This window comes from Octodon degus, unplaced genomic scaffold (genome assembly GCF_000260255.1).
Source record: "Octodon degus isolate 3935 unplaced genomic scaffold, OctDeg1.0 scaffold00061, whole genome shotgun sequence".
In the NCBI taxonomy this organism is placed as follows: Eukaryota; Metazoa; Chordata; class Mammalia; order Rodentia; family Octodontidae; genus Octodon; species Octodon degus.
Genome location: NW_004524637.1, coordinates 8,444,392 through 8,465,973, shown reverse-complemented (window position 1 = coordinate 8,465,973; position 21,582 = coordinate 8,444,392). Strand labels below are relative to the sequence as shown.

Genomic DNA, 21,582 nt, shown 5'->3' with positions numbered 1-21,582 from the left:
TGGTGTTTGTAAATAGGATCTCAAGTCTGCATCTTGTACAGCAATTAACCACTAAGAAGAATATATGCAGTGTATTATTTGTTGAAACTGTCCTTCCGATTTGATTTGAAACTGTCTCATTGCTATCTGTTTGTCAATAAAACTTTGAAAAAAAAAATATTAGTACAAGCCTTTCTTCTCAATGAACTAAGAGAAAGTAGCTGTATATCTATCCTAACTATTTTGTATATAAATATATTTTTTACTACAAAATGATCCTTGATTTATATCTCCCTTTTTGGTTTGTTTTGTCAGAGATGGGTGTTCCATTGCTGTTAGAGAAGCTGTATTTGGAGAAGTCTTTAAAGGACCTTTTCATACTTGATGCCAGTTTAAATACTGTAGGTACTTGAGTTCAGCAAAACAACCCAATATAGTGCAATAGCCCATAACAGTAGTGGGTTATCATCAGAACTGACAACTGTCAGCAGAAAAGTATAAACATGACGTATAAAAAGCAATGCAATATTAATATGCTGCGCTATCAAGTGAATACATTAAAAAAAGAAAACAGAGCCGGGCATGGTGGTGCATGCCTCTAATCCCAGCCCTCGAGAGACTAAGAAAGCACGTCTACCATGAGTTCGAGGCCAGTCTGAGCTCCATAGTAAATTCAAGACTATAAAGGGAGACCCTAACTCTGAAAAAAAAAAAAAAATCTCAAGGAAACAGAAGCAGAAAGCCAGAGAGAGACGGAGAGGGAGGCAGACACTGCTATCTCAAGGGAGGCTTGTTGCCTTCTATCACAAAAGCACTCCATTGGTGGATTTCAGGTTTATGTTTTCAGAAACCAGCTCCTGCTGGTTCTTAAGTTCTTGCAGCCTGTGTCACTGTCAACGGTGTGCTATAATTAACGATCGCCGTCTGCGCTCTCGTGGCGTTGCTGTGGCAGTTGGTGTGGCCGCAGCTGCACTGCAGAGAGGAAGAGAGGCCAGAAGACAAGCTGTCTCACCCTGCCAGGCTGCTGCTGGGCTTGTGGAGATCTGCGCAGCGATTTCCAGAAAACAACTCAGGGGCCCCAGCCCATTCCCCCAGGAAGTCCAGGCACGAGCCCAGGTGACGCCAACCCCGCCCCACCCCAGGGTCTTGGGAAGAAGTCACTGTTCTGGGTTCTCCGCAAGCGTGCTGAGAGCTGGCATCTTCAGGGCCCCAGTGGGCTGCCTGTCTCTTACGTGCAGCCTACACAACAGCCCTCCGAGGTGGCACTGGTTTCTGTAGCACAAGCAGGAGAGCATGAACACAAGGGGGCTTCTGCTCTCAGCTCCTGGGCCACACAACAGTGAGCCCCGCCAGCAAGGCCTCTCAAGTGCTAAGAAAGGAAGAGGAACACCTCACAGCTGTAGTGCTGCGGCTGCACCACTGTTGCTGGTGCTCTAAGGGCAGCTCCACCTGTGAGGGCAGCTGACCCGCACATTTCCAGGCAGGGCTCAGCAAGGACGGTTCTCCAGCACAGCTGGTCCTGACCTGAAGGTTGATGGCCAGGTGGTCAGTGTGGGTTCCTGGAGAAGCCTTGCAACTCTTCGAGCTCAGGGCACCTTGAAGCCCTCTGTCTTTATCTGGTACCACCACTCTGGCCACATCATGAAGTCTGAGTGTCCCCTTGGCGTGCACAGAAGTGAGTTGATCCCACCGCTCTGGGAAGCTGAGGCAGGAGGACTGCAAGTCTAAGCCCAGCCTGTACATCTCAGCCACTCAGTGCAAACTTACTGAAAGTAAATAAAAACTGTTCAGGGCTTGGAATGTAGCTGAAGGAGAAAACCTTGCCTTCATTCCCCCGCAGAGAAGGAAAAGGTCAGGACAAGGGGGAAGATGCTATTTATTCTGTAGGCCTTCTTTAGCATGTCTTCTTCTCCAAGCCTTCTCCCCTCCCATGCCCAGGCACAATGCAGGAGAAAAGTGCGCCTGCCTGTCTCCACTGAGCTCTTCTTTCCTAATCCTCATCTCCTAGTATCCTAGTGGCTAGTGGCACCGAGGGTCACATGTCTTGTGCGGAAGTTTCTCTTTCTTTCCCATTGAGCTTCCATTCACATAGCCCCTGTAAAAGTAGTTCTCCTGCTTTTAAAAACAGCACTTCGCACACTGCTGTCCCTCCATCCCTTAGTGTCTGTTTCCTGAGGGGTTTCTCAGCCCCTTCGCACCACCCGCTATAATCTCCTCTATGCCCAAAGTTTTGACAGTCACCCCATGATGGATTTCAAACCCAAATCTCGAGCCAAATGGATCTTTCTCGAAAGATTCAAGCTCTCACTCTCAAATCCCTGCTAGAAATTTCTACATCACAACAGTCCTGACATTTTAAAAACCACTATTTGCAAAACCAACTCTTCACCTTTACTCTAAAGCCTTTTCTTTCCATTATCACAATTTTATTTATGGTGCAAACGTCTGTCCATTTGAACTTTCCAGGGCGTTGTTGACTTGGTCTTCGCCTTCCTCCTAGCCAATCAATAAGTGCATTTCCATGGGGCCTCTTACACACGTTTCTCCACACTGCACTCCTGCATGTTCTTGTTGCGGGCTGTGCCACCTCTCATTCCTCCCTGTTCCAATCCGTCTGTACATTTGCTGCCATAATCTCAGTTTCTAAGAGCACCACAATAGTGCCCACTGCTTTAACAACCTTTCCTAGGTATGTCTCAGCTCAACACTGGGAACAGAGCTCTCACCCCCGTTCAGGGCTCCTGTTCACTTGTTCAGTACATATTTATTGAGTACCTGCAGTGCCAGCCAGTGCTCTGGCATTTGGGCGGGAGAAAGGCACAGCCACAGCCCACATGAAGTTCACTTTCAGGCAGCAAAGTCAAACAAGAAAGAAGTAAAGTTATTGATTCTTGTTACAAATATATAAAAATGAATAAAGTTAGCATTGAGATAACAGTTGGTAAGAAACTATCTTAGGGCCAGCCAGATAGCTCAGCAGATTAAAGCACCTACTTAGACAGCTGCAGCAACCAAGGTTCGATCCTTGGCCTGTCATGCCAGCCCTGCCCCTGGAGCACCCTGAGATGGTGACTGAGACTGGGCATGATGGTGCATGCCTGTAATCCCAGCGCTTGGGAGGCCAAAAACAGGATGATCACTACAAGTCTCATCTAGGTAGTGAGACTCTGTAGATCCTGTACTAAATACATAAAAAAGAAACTATCTTAAACAAGATAAAGTGTGCTAGTGTTTTTAAAACATAATTCAATTGATATACTTTATGTCATGGTACATATTTGAGGCAGAGTGTGACACACACCTAATAATGACCAGATCGGTGGCGTATCTGTCACCACATAAGCATATCCTTTCTGTATCTTGGGAACAACATTCAAAGTCTTCTCTCCTCTTGTGAACTACTCCATTCTATCTTGGCATCAGGTTATCCATAGCTGGGTGCCACAGGATGTTAGAAGTGACTTCTTCTCATTTGTACCCTGGGATCCACAAACCAGGGCCGGTCTTCCTGTGGAGCTCACCTTTGAGGAGCGACCCGATGGGAGACCTCAGAGTGAGAGGAACCCAGAAGGTAACAGCAAGTCTGAAGAGTCTGAGGCGAGGAAGCACACTGAGGAGGGGGAGAGTGTGATGGAGAAGAGGGGAAAGGCACATGGTGGAAGAGCCCCCAAGAGTGGGCTGCCCTTGGGGATGATGGAGAGTCCTGTAGGCCCAAGAAAGGCACTGGGGCCGTGCTTTCAGGGCTGTGGGAAGCCCCGGGAGAGTTGGACCGTGGGAGACTCATCATATGATTATCGTTTTTGAGCACCAAGGACCAGGATATAGCTGAGTGGCAGCACACGTAAGAAGGATCTGAGAAGCACTGGGTGTGAGACCCAGCACCACAGAAAATAAAAACATATCACATTTTACAAAAGCAAGCTATTCCTTGATGTAACTTTAGCATATTTCATTAAGCTCCTCTTCCTCTAATGTTTTCCTCTTGTTTTTTTACTACATGACATTATTATGGGATCCAAAAGGTGCTATAATTTAGGAACATGATGTAGAATAATCAAATCATGCTAACTAATGTATCCATTACTTCAAATCCTTATGTGTGTATTGTGTGTGTGTGTGTGTGTGTGTGTGTAACAACAACAGATATATTGGGCAGGCGAGGTAGCTCAGTGGACTAAGTGCCTGCTTAGACAAGTATAGGGACCAGGGCTTGATCCCCGAGCACCACTTGCCATGCTGGTACACTGAGCCAGCCACTGAATCTGGGCATGGTGGTGCACACATGCCTGTAATCCCAGCACTGGGAAAGCTAAGACAGGAGGATCACTATGAATCCAAGCTGTATATTGAGACCCCATACCAAATACATAAACACACACACACACACACACACACACACATACACACACACACACGTGCATGCACACATACATATATTACTTCAGCCATTGTTAGGTTTCTATATACTATTGTGAACTATATTCACAAGTGTTATAGTTTGTGTCTAGTTGTCCCCCGAAAGCCTCATGCAGTCATGGGATGAACTTGTAGAGTCTGTGATAAGCTCATGATCCACTGGGATTATGGGTGTGGGTGCTGCTGGGATTATGGGTTTGGATGCTGCTGGGATTATGTGTGAGTGCTGCTGAGATTATGGGTGTGAGTGCTGCACCCAGCCTAGGGTGGATTGCCTGAATGCAATTTAAAGGAGACAGACTCAGTCTCTGTGGTCATTGCTGCCCCTGCTCATGCCATTTTGCTCTTGCTGTCTTGCTCTGCCACCGCCATGAACAGCTGCCCTCTGTGCCATGTGGCACTGTGCCAGGAGCCAGCTGAGTATGGACTGAAACCTCTACTGACTGTGAGCTAAATAAACCTTTCCTTCCTTCATTTTGGGTGTCAGGTATTTTGTCCCAACAATGAGAGAAGAGTAACTGAGACAACAAGACTGTGCAGTACACCTCACAAAACACCCCTTGTTCCCCCAATTTGAGGCTTTGCACCCCTTTACCATCATCCCCTCAATCTCCACCCTCATCAATCTCTGGTAACACAGCTCTGTTCTCTGCTTTTATGAAGCTGATCTTTGCAGATTCTCTCTACAAGTGAGAACGTGCAGTATGCATCTTCATGTGTTTCTTTGATTTCAAATCATCTCAGCAGATGTGTCTTAGTTCCTTTTCTCTTGTTCCTGAGACAAAGTACCTGACACCCAAAATTAAGGAAGGAAGGGCTAATCTAGCTCACGGTATGCAGAGCTTTCAGTCCACAGCTGGCTCCAAGGCAGGTGGCACATGGCGCAGGGCAACAGTGCAAGGTGGCAGATGACAGCAACAAGGGGAAGGAGCAGTGCTTTCCTCCTTATATTGTATGCAGGCGGTCACCCCGAGGGCGAGTATAGAACTCACACCATCTCCACCTCCTCTTGCACAGGTTTGGGATGTTCCCAAAGGGGGGACTCGGGCCTCTGCTAAACTTTTTAAGTTGACACAATGAGCAACATCCCAGAGCGGTCCGGGCAGGTGCTCTGCACCCCAAGGTGTGCGGCTGCTGAGCTGCTTAGTTAAGCTTCCAGACGTCTCACATTGCCTCAGTGAACAAAGCCCGAGAAGTAAGGAATTGTGCTCTCCCCCCAAGGATGTAGGACTGCTGAGTTACTGAATTAAGCTTATAGACTCCTCAAATTGCCACAGCATATCAATCATTACAATACAGAAAATGTGTTTGACAGAATTCAAAATCCTTTCATGATAAAAGAAACTCTCAACAAATTAAGTACAGGAAAAATACATTTACATTACATTATTGCAAAAATACAATAAAAATTACATATGATAACCCCGCAGCTAACATTATACTCATGGGCTGGGGCTTGTGGATTAGCTCAGTTGTTTAAGCGCCTGCTCTGGCAAATCCAGTCAGGCACAGGGGACCGTGGTTCGATCCCCAGACCTGCCCTTCAGGCAGCCTGAGCCAGCCAAAAAAGAAAAAAAAATCCTACATTATACTCATGGGAGGAAAATGGAATGCCTTTCATTCAGCATTCAAGACAAAACGAGACAGACCACGTGCACTACTTCTATTCAACAGAGAACTGAAAAACAAGCAGACAAGAGAAAGAAAGAAAAGGAATTCAAATCAAAGGAGAAGAAGTGAAATTCTCTGTTGTGATTTTTCTGATGACATTATCTGTATAGAGAAAACTCTAAAGAGCACAGACAGAATGAGAAAGACAGACACAGAGATGACAGGGAGGGAGAGAAGAAAGGAGGGGGAGAGAGAGAGACAGAGGGAGGGAGAGGAAGAGGAGAGAATGAATAACTCAGCAAAAGGGCAGGTTTAAAAATACCGAATAAGTCAGTAAAGTTTTTAATGCACTAACTGAACTTCCTGCAAAGAAATCAGGAGAACAGTCTCATTTACCATAGGATCAAAAAACAAAATATTGAGGAAGAACTCTAACCAAGAAAGTGAAAGATCCACATGAAAAAAGCACAAAAAGCTAAGGAGACACAATGAAGAAGCCACAAGGTGTATGCGCCAGAACCTTCCCTGGTGTACCTGCCATTCTGCCCCTGATCACCGATGGCTCTTCCTCAGAGCCCTCTCTGTCATTTCTGCCTCTCAGAATGTCGCCCTTCCTTCAAAGCCTAAGTCCGATGACATTGTCCCTCCTATAAGCCTCAACCCTCAAATCCATAGTAGCCAGTCTGTGCCTCGAATTCCCACCTCAGCTGGCCGTGTCTCCATCATAATTCATCTTGCTCTCTTTCGTGGTTCATTTAGTTGTGCATGACACACGCCCCTTACTACGATTTAAACATCTCAGGACAAGAACTGCCCACCTCTTGTTTCTATTCCACTATAAATCACAACATGCACCTCTCATGCACACGAGAGCTTCAAGAAGAGCCTGCCGAGGCAGTGAATGGGCAGCCTGCATCAGCACACATGATCTTTTGGGAAGCAGATTCAGCCCTGAACCCGTGGCACTATGGTTTCTGCATCACTAATAGTTATCTGCTTACTTAAATAACCTTTCTTTGAAATACACTTAGAAAGATGGAAAACTGTGTTATGGGGTGGGACAAGTATGTAGGTTATTCCTTTCCTTAAACAAAGAGAAGTCCTGTTATGCGTCATGGAAAATTAAAGCACAGTCATAAAATATGCCAACTAGACATGTTGAATAATGATTTAGTGGAAATGTTGCTTTACCTCCCACTCGTGGGGCCCGACTTCACTCTCCAGGACTTAAGCTGAAAGCTCTCTTTATTTTTTTAGATCACATTGACAACTATCGGCTACGGAGACAAAACTCCCCTAACTTGGCTGGGAAGGTTGCTTTCCGCAGGCTTCGCACTCCTGGGCATTTCTTTCTTTGCACTTCCTGCTGTAAGTATCTTTGTAGCAATAAAGCACTTTGAATTAGGCTTTAGAGGTTTATGGGAGCTGTCACACACTGGCGTGCGTGGGAACCTGTCTGTACCACTGACACGCACCCCTTTTCTAATGCAATGTTGACTTCTCTAAATATATCCAGGTGGATACTTCATAAAATACGGTCTCCACTGAAAGGCCCTCGAGACTTTAATACCAGCTAAGTTGTTATGGCCAAATAATCATTCAAGTGGCATCATCTCTCGGCCAATATGCCACTAATACATTCAAAGTATTTGCAAAGGTTTAAAGATATCTTCATCCTAAACTGATTGCTCCCATCTGGCTTATAAAATGCGCTTCTGGAGAGACGGATGTGTGTCTGTGGCGTTCTCTCCTCTTCAGGTCCATTTGAGTGAAAAGTAAATGACCTTAAATGGTTTTAAATGTGTCCCATGATTTATTTTTTGTGTCTCCGTCATTGATTTTTTTTCTAAAGAGCAGTTTCTGCATTTTATCAGAATGAAAAGCACATTTATCTTCCTTCTCCTCCTGATTACTTTCCTCTTAATGGGTGAAGCTTGCCTTTCTGATCGTTTCATCCTCTTGTTTGTTTAAAAGCAGTTGGTAAAAAAAAAAATAAAAAAATAAAATAAATAAAAAATAAAAGCAGTTGGTCAAAACAGTACTATGTGCCCCATCCCCCACACTCACCTTTGGCCCCTCCCCCTGATGTGGGGGTAGGGGAGTGGCCAGAAAGGAGTGCTGAGGCTGTGGGCTCAACTCCTGCGCCCAGGGGACACGGCCAGGGCCCTGCTGCAGAGCCTTCACCCAGCGGGGACTGACAGCACCCTCCACAGGGGCTGGGGAGTTGGGGTCCCCTGAGGAATGCAGCACCAGGGCTGTCAGGACCGGGCTCCTGCTCTGCCTGGAAGTGAACGCAGAGTACACTTGTCCTTCTGGTGGCCAGTGCCAACTCCACATGGACCAGCCAGTTCTACCCTGACCCACTCAAAATCACAGAACAAAACAGCAAAGACACTGCCTCTGCTCAGCCTCGGACTTCGGCTTGAAGCTCTGCCACGTGCTGAGTGGCTGTTAGTTGGCTAGCGCCACTGCCACAACCTGCCATGGACCCGCTGTGCTCAGTGACAAAAATGTACTGCCACTCAGTGCTGGGAAGCTGAATTCAAGGTGCTGGTGGGGCAGATCTTACTGCAAGCCTTGGGAGGAGGATCTGTCTCAACCTCTCTCCTTGGCCTTGTCCGTGGACACACCTTCTCCCGGTGTCTTCATTTCATCCCTGTCCTGCTTTCCTCTTCTTTGTTCATCCGCCATATTGGATTAGGGCCCATGTTGATGACTTCATTTTAACTTGACTAACTTGACTACCTAGTAAGGTTGTTCAAAGAACTTCACATTCTGAGGTATAGGTGTTCCCACTCCAGTGTGAGAATTGGGGCAGATGGCATAGTGCAGCTCAAAATAGTAATTTAGGTATAGTTTTTCATCATCATAAAATGAGAAATAAACAGCATGGAGAAATATGTGCTTGTTGTGAGGAAAACACAATGTTGCTTCTCTTTATCGGTATGACTATAAAACCTCATGTCTCCATGTAGAAAATGATGAAATCAAAAAAGAAGAAAAACCGTTCATCCAAAATCAACTCATCTGGCAATCTCAACAATCCAGAGCAGAGCAAGCAGAGCAGAGATCCACTGGGTTATCAGATTCCCTGCAGGAAAACATCTTCAGAAACAGTATAATGTAGCCTTGGGGTTTTTCCTCCTAAAATAATGATTCAAATGCCTGCAGCTCTGGGGCTTTCTATCTGTCCTGAGATTACAGACATTACCAAGTCATTAAATGAGCCAATGCTAGTCCTGTCTGAGCACTCCTTGAGACCTAATCTATAACTGAGTCTTCATTATCAGAGAAAACTGATCAACTTACTGTGTATTTTCATGATTCTTTGTAGATTATAAAACAACACATGTAGGGGGAGGCAGGTAGAACAAACACTGAGACAGGAATAAATGGAGAATGACCTAACAAGGGAGAGGAAAGAAAGTCTGTAAGAAGCAAGGAGATACAGCCAAAGTATGAGAAGAGTTGCTGGGACCAATGTGCCTAGCTCTCCCTCCTCTGGAAGCTGGCTGCATCCAGCACTACAAAATACTTGGAGCCTACCATGAAACTCCAGACCATTGAGGGGGTTAAACTGGGTCAATATGTTGGGCTAAGGTCTGAGGCTAGGAGTCACTGTTGGAAGTGTTTCCCACAAAATGATTCCATTTCTGAATGCAAGTTGAATTAACAGATGTTGGAAATCTGAAAAATGGGCATGCATACAACAGCATCTTACAATAGTGTCCCATCATGGTCCACAAGAGTAGCCTCCCCTGTGGCTCTTTGCACAGTTAACACTGAGTTACCACTTGATCCTGTGCATCTGCCAGCCAGCAGTGCTGTCCTATTAAAACTAAGGAGAACACCTTGCTGGGGAAGTCCGAAGGGGTTTGAGCTGCTCCCACCAGCACTGTTGCGGAGGAAGTGTGGCTGTCTTACCTTCAAGGTGAGACAGAAGTTGAGTTTCAGGGAAGTTGAATTCCTTGAGCTCTCCATCCAGTAAAGTCAATGGGAGGACCAGATCTGCTTGATTTGATATTAACCTTTCCATAACTATACTCAATACCTATAACCATCAGCGATGATAAAAAAATATGATCATTGTATAATAAAATACCAACAATTGGTGAAAATCATTTAGCATGGCTTGTTTGCCATGTGTGAGATATGAAATAGGCTTATTTAATCTGGAAAATGAAGGATAAATATTTAAAATGTTTATCCAAACATGTTTTTTAACTTGGTGTTTATACATCTCTTCTCAGCCTAGTACTAAAATTAAAACCTAAAAATTTAAGTCTTGTTTTCCTACAAAATGAGTGAAAAGTCATTTTCGAGTATTTTCATCTATTGATGTCCACTTGGAAGGACTGGCACGTGTGTCCAAAGATTAAATAGTGTCTATGCACGTGTGTGCGTGTGCGTACGTGAGTGCGCTTGTGTGCGTGCGCGTGCGTGCACACATGTGTGTATACCACAACAGACTTAAAAGACTTCTATTTTGGTGCGCTGAGTTGTATACGGGACAGAAGTGGAATAAAACTGGCAAAGCGCCATTCCAAGACACTGAGCAGACTCGGCTTAATAACGGCTGTAATGTACAGCCTGGCACAAGAGATAGGGAACAAACAGCTGCCTTCTACTAATACACGGTTCTCGGCAGTGCTGATGCGACTTTCAGCGCATTTCGGTTGGTGGGTATATGCTAGATTTGTGCCGTAGGACCCCGGTTTCATTTCCCAAAGGAGATTTAACTCCAAACCTCATATCCACATGATAAATGCTGAAAAATGATAGCTAGTATTGCTGTTAATTCAATTTCTACATAGTCTGAATTGTTCTCCAGAAGAGCAAGCTATGTACAACTATGTCATAAGTAAGTGCTATAACTTCTGATGTTTTATATTTTCCTATTGTTTATAATTCCTGGAAAATTATATTAAAAGGAAAATAAATCAGTCTTTCCCAAATAACTCTATGTTACAAAGAAAAAAAAATTAGGAGTTGTGACTGACTTGAGTTGAATCAAATTTAGAAATGGAGAGCTGTTTTTATAACCTCCAAGTTTTAAAAGGCAAATATTGTTTAAATGTACAAACCAGATCATACAAACCAGGTTTTCATAAAGCTTAGTTTGTGTAATCATAACTTATATGAGACAGAGACCTCAGCCAACGTGAGACATGCAAAGAAAAAAAGATGGAAAACAGAGCCCATGAGGTCATTGCTAATTCTAAGGTTCAGCCATTTGTTCTAATTAATAATGGAGTAGATTGTTCCTCATTAATAGCAGAGAGTATGTGTGTATTCAACACATGATCGCATTAGTTATTGTCTGGTCATTGTCATGGATGTGCTCAGAACTGTGAATCTCCGAATAAGAAAGAAGGTTAGAGGCTATCTGGAATCCCAAAATATATCAGCCAAGCTGTCACTGGTTGAGACTCAGCACCTCCCAGAGATGGAAAACCCGCACCTATTCAGGCAGCCTCTAGCATCTTTGAACTACATAAAGAAAGGGAAAAAAATTCTTAGCTATGGAAAATACTAACTCCATGCTTATAAGATGCCCAGCTCTAACCCAAGGGTTAGACTCCTTGAAGTTTAATAAAAAGCTAATAATTCATAGCTAGCAAGTAAAATCCACAAACTGGAAAACAAAGGAGCCCCGCACCCCATACTAATAAAGTCAAGAGTACAGACAAAGCCCAGAGACTAGATGCAGCAAGCCCTGCAAGTCAACCCTACGCTGAGACAAAAAGCATCTTGAGTTCACAAACGTGAGACCCAAGCAAACTGCAAAGGAAAAGGAACATCAGAGAAGCAGATTGTTGGCAGATCCACATGATAAGCAGAAGGACACATAACCAGCCAAAACCTTGTGCAAGCATGGGAGGGAGTATTAAACCTTCTAAGCCCCAAATCCAAATAGGTAAGTCAAAACCACAATGGTAAAGAATGCCAACAGCGCCTGATGGAAGCGAAGGAAAACAGGAACGTGCTTCATAATGATTCATGCTCCTGTCCTTATTATGCACAAGGGCAAAATGAAAAACCTCCTGTCTTCAGAACTGGCTGCCTGTTCATCTCACCTGTCCCCCTTTTCTCCACTATTTTTCTTTGGTACATGTAGCACTGAAGCAGCATGGAGCCTGCAGCTGGGACAGATCTGAAACATGCCTCCCCACTTCATGGATGGAAGCTACTCATGCTTGGTTTCATCAAAGTGCTACAAGTACTCCCAAATGAACAGCAACAAGACAAGCTTTGTCCACTCAGACTCCAGCTGTGTGAAACGAGTTCATGTTTTCTCAATTATATCACTGGAGAAGATGACCAGCTCAAACTTAAGCAGAAAGAAATATCACAAAGAAAGCTTTTTCATTGTTTAAGTGTCATTTTTTTATTTTTAAGTATGGTGCCTCTTGAGATATCATTAAAGACAATAAATGGTGATACTTAACTGACTTGCTAAAGAACAGAAGTTGTTATGTCTCTTGGCCATATTGCCCAAGAACTTGACATTAACTGACAATTTAATAGAGTGTTTTAGTAAGTAGCACTTTTATTATGGGCAGGTTGCGTACTGTTTGTCTTGTCTCAGACTCACTGTAGAGGTTTTTTAAATACATGTATTTTTGACAGGGCTTTTGAATTTTTGAAAAAGTATTCTTTTTATATTTTGTTCCAGGGCATTCTTGGCTCAGGTTTTGCATTAAAAGTACAGGAACAACACCGTCAAAAACACTTCGAGAAGAGAAGAAACCCAGCTGCCAACCTCATTCAGGTAACTGTCAGTGCCCTTGGTAGACGGCAACATGTGCCTCCAGGAGCGCTGGCTGAGTCACTTTCCAATTGCTGTACTTTATTGCTTTTCTAGAGAATGAAGTCAGAACTGTACAGTCTTGAGTCTGGGCAGACATTCTCATTTTTCCAAAAGGAAAAATATGCCTTTTCACCCAAAGGTCCACATATTGTTCAGCTAGTCAGGCAGCAAGGATGTGCAGACGTTAGCCGCTGTGCCGCTCTGGGAAAGACTAGTATGTCTTAGGAATTTTAAGGTGAGACACAATTCATCATTAAGTGATAGAGCAAGAAATGGCATTGTTCCCTGCATGGCAGTTATTTTCTTCAGTCAATTCATACCACCATTCTGAAAAATAATCTACCTGTTTAGAATACCAAGATTTAGCACCTGTGGGATTGCTTTTAATTCCATGTAGGGGAATGACTTGAAATAGTATCTTATTTGAAGAGCTGGTGGCATTATTATGGGAGACGCCAGTGCTTGAAAGCATGGAACAATAAGCGTGTTGTTTGAAGTCAGACAGGATTTAACATTTTGTTTCCTGAACTCAGGATTTGCCTTAGCTCTGAAAGAAATGCTTCTCCTTTCATTATCCATATCTTCTGGGAGTAAAACCAGGTAGAGAATCATCAAGTGTATTAGTTTCTAGACCTATAATATTGAATGGATGTTTGATTATGGGGTCAAGATGATCCTACAGTTGAGTGTTTCTCCCCCTGCCAGAGAGGTGAGGCACCAGAGCTCTTAAACTGGAGATGTTTGGGACAGCAAACCAAGACCCTAAGAGATCTGTCTTTAAGTTGCAGGAACCGGCATGCTGCTTTCATTGAGACTGCGGGTTTGAGTAGCTGAGTTAATAAAAAGTAATCCTCAGTGATTACTCAGGCCCTTGTGCTTGCCAGGCAAGCGCTTATTCTACTGAGCTATCTCCCCAGCCCACCCCCGTGAATTTTACTGTCAGCCTTTCTCTGCAGCTGTGGCCTGCAGCCTCTCCAAAAGGAACAGAGGTAGGGGAGAGACCAAGGAATAAAGCTGCAGTGTGTCATGAAGATCTATTTGTATTTAAGGATTAATTTGGGACATGGATGTTCTAATCAAGTGGAGCAGTGGGTGACTTTTAACGCAAATAATTGAGTCTCTATTTTTAAAATTTCCTAGTTTTAAAACAGAAAGTAAACTTCATTTCCTTAAAAGAAAGGATCCCTAAGTAGCAGGAATTCAGAGACTGGTGCCAAACAATCGAGCCCAGAATGATAAAAGAAGTTATGTGTCCTAGGACACACATACAACACCCTTTTACTACAGAACAATACTTTCCAACTCATGGAACCAGTGGCATCTCGCTGAGTTCTTTGATTCATCTGGACACCAAGGCCCAGCTACATAGGAAACCAATAATAAGTTTTATTGACATACAACCTCTTAGAACATCAGCTGCTGTGTTAAAAGTGAACCATTAGGGAGTTTCTGGTGCATGTGTCAGTTGTGATGCTATCCCACTGTAATGAGCAATATAATCATTAGTTAGCTGCTGATTTTAAATTTATTAAAATCTAAGACTCATGGCACCACACCCTTCTCAAATGCTCACTGGTGATAGCTGACTATTGGCTACCACATTGCACAAGACCAATGTAGACAAGGCAGAATTTTTTTCAGTTATTGGTCATTATCAACTACTTAGTTATGCAAAAGCAATTTCCAAAAAGCACCTAAAAGTAAATTGCTATTTCTGCATTCAGTCATGAAAGCAGAGCAGTTTCTGTGCATACAACCACAATAAGGCAAGGCCTTCTGACAAGTAGCCTATAAAGGAGAGAAGGTGCTGACAGAACAGTTTTGCCTAGAGGCTTGAAATTTCATTTTTGGGGGAACTTGAGTATATAATGTGTGTCCGCATCAGCAATTGAACTTATAAAAATGTAGTAACAATAAACCCAAAGCATGAAATTTCCTTACAAGACCAAATTTTACATTGTTCTTAGCAGAGAAAGATGCAGAATATAATGACTGATACATTCAAGAATGCCTTTAAAATCTGATCATAGTTCCATGAATTTACAGAATTCAGTTCTCTGGGAGATTTTCACAACTTTGTCTTCCCTTTGTTTCTACCACCATGTTTTTTACATCTAACATTTTTTTTCTGTTCTTATTTATGACTCAAACACTAATTTCACTTTAAGGTAACCAGAAGAAGTCATAGTTCCAGTATCTATTTTTCTTTTGGGTTAGTTAGCTTCCTTCAGGAAACACATTCTAATCTTTCCTCTGAAGGGAACCAATACCACCCATTGAATTTACTAATTTATAAAGCAACTGCTTGCTTATTCAATGTTATCAATTTATTATACATAAGAATAATAACGTAACAATTATTTATTCATCATTCATTTTCAACACAGTGTTTAGATAAGATTCAGGGCTTCAGGCCTTGATTATAGATTGTAGAAATTTATTTTTAAGGTTGCACTGCATTGAAAACTCAGGTCTCACATGCTGATGTGTTCGTTGTCATACCCAACAAACTTGACTTGGTTTGCTGAGCGCAAAAATCATCAAGACCAAAAGTGACTGTCTTTGTTTTAAGCCAAATTCACCATCTTCTTACAAAGGCAAGCGAGATGCCCAAGTTGCTTTGCTCTTTGGTTGGCGAGATAACTACATTAGCTAGCATTCTGGGAGTTTTGTGAAGAGTTTGAAACCGTTGCAGTCTGCAGCACATTTAGCCTTGTCAATATCATTGCATGATTCATTTAAATCAACTTTTCAAGTGGAACAGTCTGAGGAAAGAAAGAATCATGTCTCAGTAACATTTTGAATACCGGCCCAAGTGTCACAACTTTTATTAATAATACCTAAGACTGGTGAAGTACTTTGGAGTGTGCAGAGTGCATTATGTCTCTTGGTCCCCAAGACAAGCCTAGGTGGGGCCGGGAGTAAAATCTCTGCTGTTCAAATCCAAATCTGTTACTGCTTTCAAAACCAGCATTGCAGTCTCCTGTATGCAGTGCGGAGCCCTGGGGCTTCCTCAGAGGCTGCATCTCACAGGACCCCTCACGGAGCCTCTGGCCTGAGTCAGGGTGGGTCCAAGGCACTTCACTAGAAGCAGAAAGGGGAATCACATGAGCATCTGTAAGATCAAGACTGACTGGTAGTGTTGATTTACTTCAGAGGAAAGATTAGAACATATTTCCTGAAGGAAGCTAACCTGAAAGAAAAATAGATACCGGAACTATGACTTCTTCTTAATCTTCTTCTTCCAGTTACCCTAAAGTGAAATTACCAGTCTATAGTCTCAGGCCACTAATACAGGGATGATACATCTTTCTTGGTGTTTGAGTCATAAATAAGAACAGAAAAAATGTTAGATGTAAAAAACATAAAGTTCCAAGGTACAACATAGACTACTGGAAAACTGAGGGGAAGATTTTACTAAGGAGAATATCACATGATTCTCTGGAAGTGGAGGGCAGGACTGGTCGTAGGAAAAGAACCCACCAAGTGCCCAGTGCTGTACATTCTAGAATTAAACGGTTTCATTCTAGAATTATCACAATGAGATAGCAGGACCCCTGCAAAGACAGACCCTGAAGCTATCTGTGTGCACGTAGCCCAAGGATCGAGAATCAGGATAGCATAGCACTTCGCATTCGTAACTCTGAAACTAGGAGACAGTGGAACAATGCTCTCAAAATTATCCAAGAATACTACTTGCAACCTAGAATTCCACATGTAGCCAAACAATTAATGAACAATAAGAGCAGCACAAAGACATTTGTACTATAGATGATCTCAAAACTTTGATATTTTTCCTGACTCCAGAAAACTCTCCTTCCAAAGCAAGGAGGCAACACAACAGAGTAAGAAGCACGACATTCAGGGAATGAGGATTCCCATGCAGGGCAGGGTGAGGCTGTCCCAGGACAAACAGAAAGGAAGTCCCAGGACCACAGGCACAGCTGGCTGGACACTGATGCAGGAAGAGGCTGCGAGCGCAGGAGAAAACATTCCCAAGGGCACAAAAAGTGAAACTGGCGGATGTCATGGTCACTTGACAAGAGGGATTTTAGAGATCTGTAAATGAGACCGTGAGTGTGTTTACAATAGGTGTGCAGGCAAGCCAAGAAATTAAAATAGGGCAATACTAACTCCAAGAAAAACAAGAATATGATTCAGGAGAGAGTGTCAACCACACACTACACTACAAAGTTGGGAGCAATAGTTACATATTTGTAGTGATGCCAACACTAGTTAAAATTATGATATAAAAATATTGGAAGTATGAGATGGAAAGAAAGGGGCGTTCGGTAGGCCACATTATTTTGTTTCATGGTTAGAAGTTAACGGACAATGACTGATATTGAAAAATCAAGAAATATAATTATGAACATAATTCTTTTTTTTCTGCATTTAGGACAGGGTCTATAGGGTCTACCGGGTGTACAGGGCCTCACACTGTATAGGTCAGACTTGCAGTGATTCTCCAGTTTTCTGTCTCCCTAGTCCTGGGATTACACATGGGTACCAACACGCCCAGTGTCAATCACAGTCTCAACATGCCCCCAGAGTGGGGCCAGCACAGCACACCAGGGATCGAACCCCGGCTGCTGCCCTCTGCCTAAGGAGGTGCTTTAGTCCTCTGAGCTATCAGCCTGGCCCATAAGCATAATTCTTAAAAGTAAGGATTCTTCAATAGAAAAGAATTGAAGAGGTCATAGTGGCAAAACAGAAAGGGAGAAAGGAATGCTGGCTAACATCTGATAGTTTGCAGGACTAATATTCTAAACTGTTCCTTGAAAAAAATACATTCTATGTTCATGTAGCTTGGGTTGGGCAGCTCAAGCTTTCTGGATTAACTACTCCAGACAATGCAAACTAAATGCTCCCCTAATACTGAATTAGCCTGACATAAAATTATCGAGCCAGGTACAAGTTTTATTCAGCCACTTTGAGTGCCCGCATGGCTTGACAAGTAGCAAATCTGGCTTCCATTCGTCCTGGTAGCTTGTCCCTTGGAGTAGGATAGCACATCAAGTAAATTAACTATTGGAATTACTTTCATGATGTGATTTGGGCCAGAAGCATAGGAACGTCAGGTACTGGCTCATCTGCATGAGGGTGTTCACATTGCAGTTGCTAGCAGCAATTACCTGGCAGCCAGAGCCAGATGAAGTTATTAAGATATCAAGTAGTAGCGCTACACTTTCCACTTCCATTGTGACTGTTAATAGTAACAGCCCTGTGATAGACACCACCACCTCCTTCTTCACCTCTCATCTAGAAAATATTTTTAGAAGGATAATGAGGGGAACAAGAGCTCAGCTGTTAGAATTACTTTTATAGAAAAAGAGCAAAGAGTCCAAGTCTTATTGTAAAGAAAATCATTAATTTTCTCAAAGGAGCCCCCATTCTTTATAACATTAACAGATAACACTTTGGTCCTGTTTTTGTTGTTGTTATATTGTTTTGAATTTGTTCAACCAGAATTAACTAATGCATGGACCTGCCATGCAAATCCCAGCCTACTGATCAAGTGGAAACTTTTTATTTTGTATTTTAGGGAAGGATCCACAGGGTGTTCAGGGTCTCACTACTAGATCAGACACATAGTGATCCACCTATTTATAGCCTCCCAAGAGCTGGGATTATAGGCACGAACCACCACACCCAGTCTTGATTGCCATCTCAGCACACCGTGGGGGCCGGGCTGGCACAGCAGGCCTAGGGATCGAACCCCCAGCCCCTATGCCTGCTTGCAGGTGCTTTAATCCACTGAGCTATTTGGCCAGCCCGACAAGTGGAAACTTCAACAAAAGCAGCACCTATGTCCTCAGTGCACTGGAGCTGGGAGTCCTCTGGGCCTCGCCGCCACAGAAGGAGCTGTGATACTAATTCATGTGTGTTCACTGATTACACCAGCTCACTAAAAGTTGTGCGTGTACAGTCACAAAAACTAACACAAGATGTTCGATGATAATCATTAGATATAAAATGTTAAGATGCTTAGCACCAATTTCCGCAGATTTATCAGTTAAATCAACGTGGGCCACAGGAGCAAGGCTTCAAGCAAAAATTCCTTCTTGAAAGCAAAAGAATCCCCCAGGCTCTGCCACATGCTAGCCTCGTTTCTCACAGCGCTTAGTGAATGGCTGTCTGGAGTATGTAGTTCTTACCAAGGAGAACATGCAATGACACCTCAGCTGGAGAACCCCATTCTCTCCACGGCTCTGGCCAGAAGCCACCCTGGATGAGAACCAAGTTGAGCTTGCCCCTAAGGCCAACGTTGAGCTGAGCCATTGAATTTGCTTTACTTCCCACCCAACGCAGTGCATGACCCGAACAGTGAGGAGAATCAAGTTCATAAACCGAGGCACCAGGCTGTTTCCTAAGCGAGCTTAGTATCAGTGCCAGCCAGCACTCAGATAAGAAGTGTGTGGGCGCCCATGGCCTTTTCTGAGTCACTGTGCTACCAGGATGGCTGCTGTTTACTTTCTAACAGCACAAGTTAATTTTGCCTGGGCTTTGTACTTTGCAGAAAAGCACGCTTCTGTGTCTAGCCTCTTGCAAGCATCATTTGTGGGAAGTTCATTTGCTAAGCACAGTTATAGAGAGCTGTTGCCATCGTAGAGTTCCATCATCCCACTGTGCCACAGGTTTCATACTTGTGCTCCTGTTAGTAGATGTCTGGACCTATCTATCTTTAGATCATTAGAAACCAATATAGTACTGGCACAGAAACAGACAGGAAGACCCGTGGAGTAAAAATAAAGATACACACACAAGGCCATGCACTGACAGCCATCTGATGTTTGACAAACATACTAAAAACATATTTGAAAAAATGACAGCCTCTTTAATAAATAGTGCTTAGATCCCTTGCCCTTGCCTTATATTAAAAGCAAAGCAAATGGGTCAAAGCCCTACATATAAAACCAGAAACAATGAAAGTGCTAGAAGGCAGCATAAACACCTCAACTCATAGGCACAATCTCCCAGTTTAGGATGCCAATAGCACAGGAAATAATAGCAAGAATCAACACATGGGGCTGGCCCCCATTAAAAGCTTCTGCACATCTTGTCTAAACAATATTAGTGCAAACCTTTCTTCTCAATGAACTAAGAGAAAGTAGCTGTATATCTATCCTAGCTATCTTGTGTATACATATATATGTATATTTTCTTTCTTTTTTTTTTCACAAACAAAAAACCAGTCTTTTATTTAGACTTTTGCAAAGTTAGTAACAGGTAACACAAGGTTGCCTAGCGACTAATAGGTGACCTTAACCAGACAGGATGTTTATCTCAGGACTGAGGTAGCTTGTTTGCTTTAGGCACTGAGGCCCAGTCCCACCTACACCCACTTGATCAATTTCCTACCTTGTGGCTCCCAACATATCCCCCTTTTTTGTTTTGTTTCATCAGACATGGGTGTTTCATTGCAGTTAGAAATGCTGTATTTGGAGAACACTGTAAAGGACCTTTTCATACTTGATGCCAATCTAAAGATTGTAGGTACTTGAATTCAGCAAAATAACCCAATACAGTCCAATAGTCCATCATAGTAGTGAGCTATCAGCACAATTCGCAATTGTCAAAAGTTGTTGATTTGAGCCTTTTACAGCTCAACATATTGTCCTCTGAATAACTACTATGAAGACAACAATATGCAATGTATTAATTATTCTAACTATCTTACTAACCTGTTTTGAAACTGTTTCATTGCTGTTTTATCTTTTTTCTCATTAAAATGAATAAAAATAAATAAATAAAAATGTTTCTGCATAGCAAAGAAACAACAGAATGAACTGAGTAGGAGAAATTTAACACTAGCTATGCTTCTGGTAGAGGATTAATATAGAGAACACAGGAAGAACTCAAAAAAATTAACACCCTGAATCAAAGAACTCAGTCAGAACGTGGGCACATGGATGGAACAGATACTTCCCAGAAGCAGTAGCCATCAGAGAAATGCAAATCAGAACTACACCGAGACCTTGTCTCACCCAAGTCAAGGACACAAGGATATGAAAAGCAATAGGCACTGGCAAGGAGAGGGGATGAAAGGCACGCTCCTGCACTATCAGTGGAAGTAGACTAGTAGCCTACAAGTACAGCCCTGTGGCGGTCAGTACGGAGGTGCCTCAAAAACATAGAAATAGTGTTTGAGTCGCTGCTAGGCACATGCCTAAAGCAGTTAAAGTGCATACATGCATGCTCACGTGTATGGTAGTGTGATTCAAAGCTACAGACACGCCAAAGGACCATCAACTGGCAAATGCATGAAGAAAATTTTGTATAGAGGTGGAGCTATATACATAGATGACTCAGCCATAAAGAAGAACAAAGCTGTGTCACTCACAGGCAAGATGAAGGAGCTGGCAACCATCACACTGAGTGAAATTAGCCAGACTCAGAACGTTAAACATGGCATATTTTCTCTTACATGAGAAATGTAAAAAGCACATAAACTAATAAAGAAATTAAAGAAGAAAAGGAAAGGCAGAGAAGGGGAGAAGCAACAACAGGAGAGCAAGGGTCATGTAATAGGATTGAAAAAGATGGAGTTGTGTTAAATACATGCGCAGTACCAACTTCCCAAGGCAAACCTCGCTGTTCTACAGTGCTGCCATCCACTAGTTGAAAAACAGTACACGGAGTGCGCCTTTGGGTACCCACATACAAGCAGGATAAGGAATTGACAGCTGTATCATAGGACAGAACACTCACCTTTATTTAACTTATTTATTCATTTATTGTATGTTTTAGGGAAGGGTCTACAG

General features: G+C 43.0%; 1 protein-coding gene across 2 annotated transcripts in view; it reads left to right on the top strand.

Moving 5' to 3' along the window:
• Kcnq5 (potassium voltage-gated channel subfamily Q member 5) overlaps positions 1-21,582 on the top strand; it is a 574,968-nt gene that overhangs the window by 483,308 nt on the left and 70,078 nt on the right. For both annotated transcript variants that reach the window (XM_023718707.1, XM_023718706.1), the window contains exons 6-7: positions 7,264-7,374; positions 12,683-12,778. In XM_023718707.1, the coding sequence (XP_023574475.1) occupies positions 7,264-7,374; positions 12,683-12,778 (207 nt within the window). The remainder of the gene's footprint in view (positions 1-7,263; positions 7,375-12,682; positions 12,779-21,582) is intronic.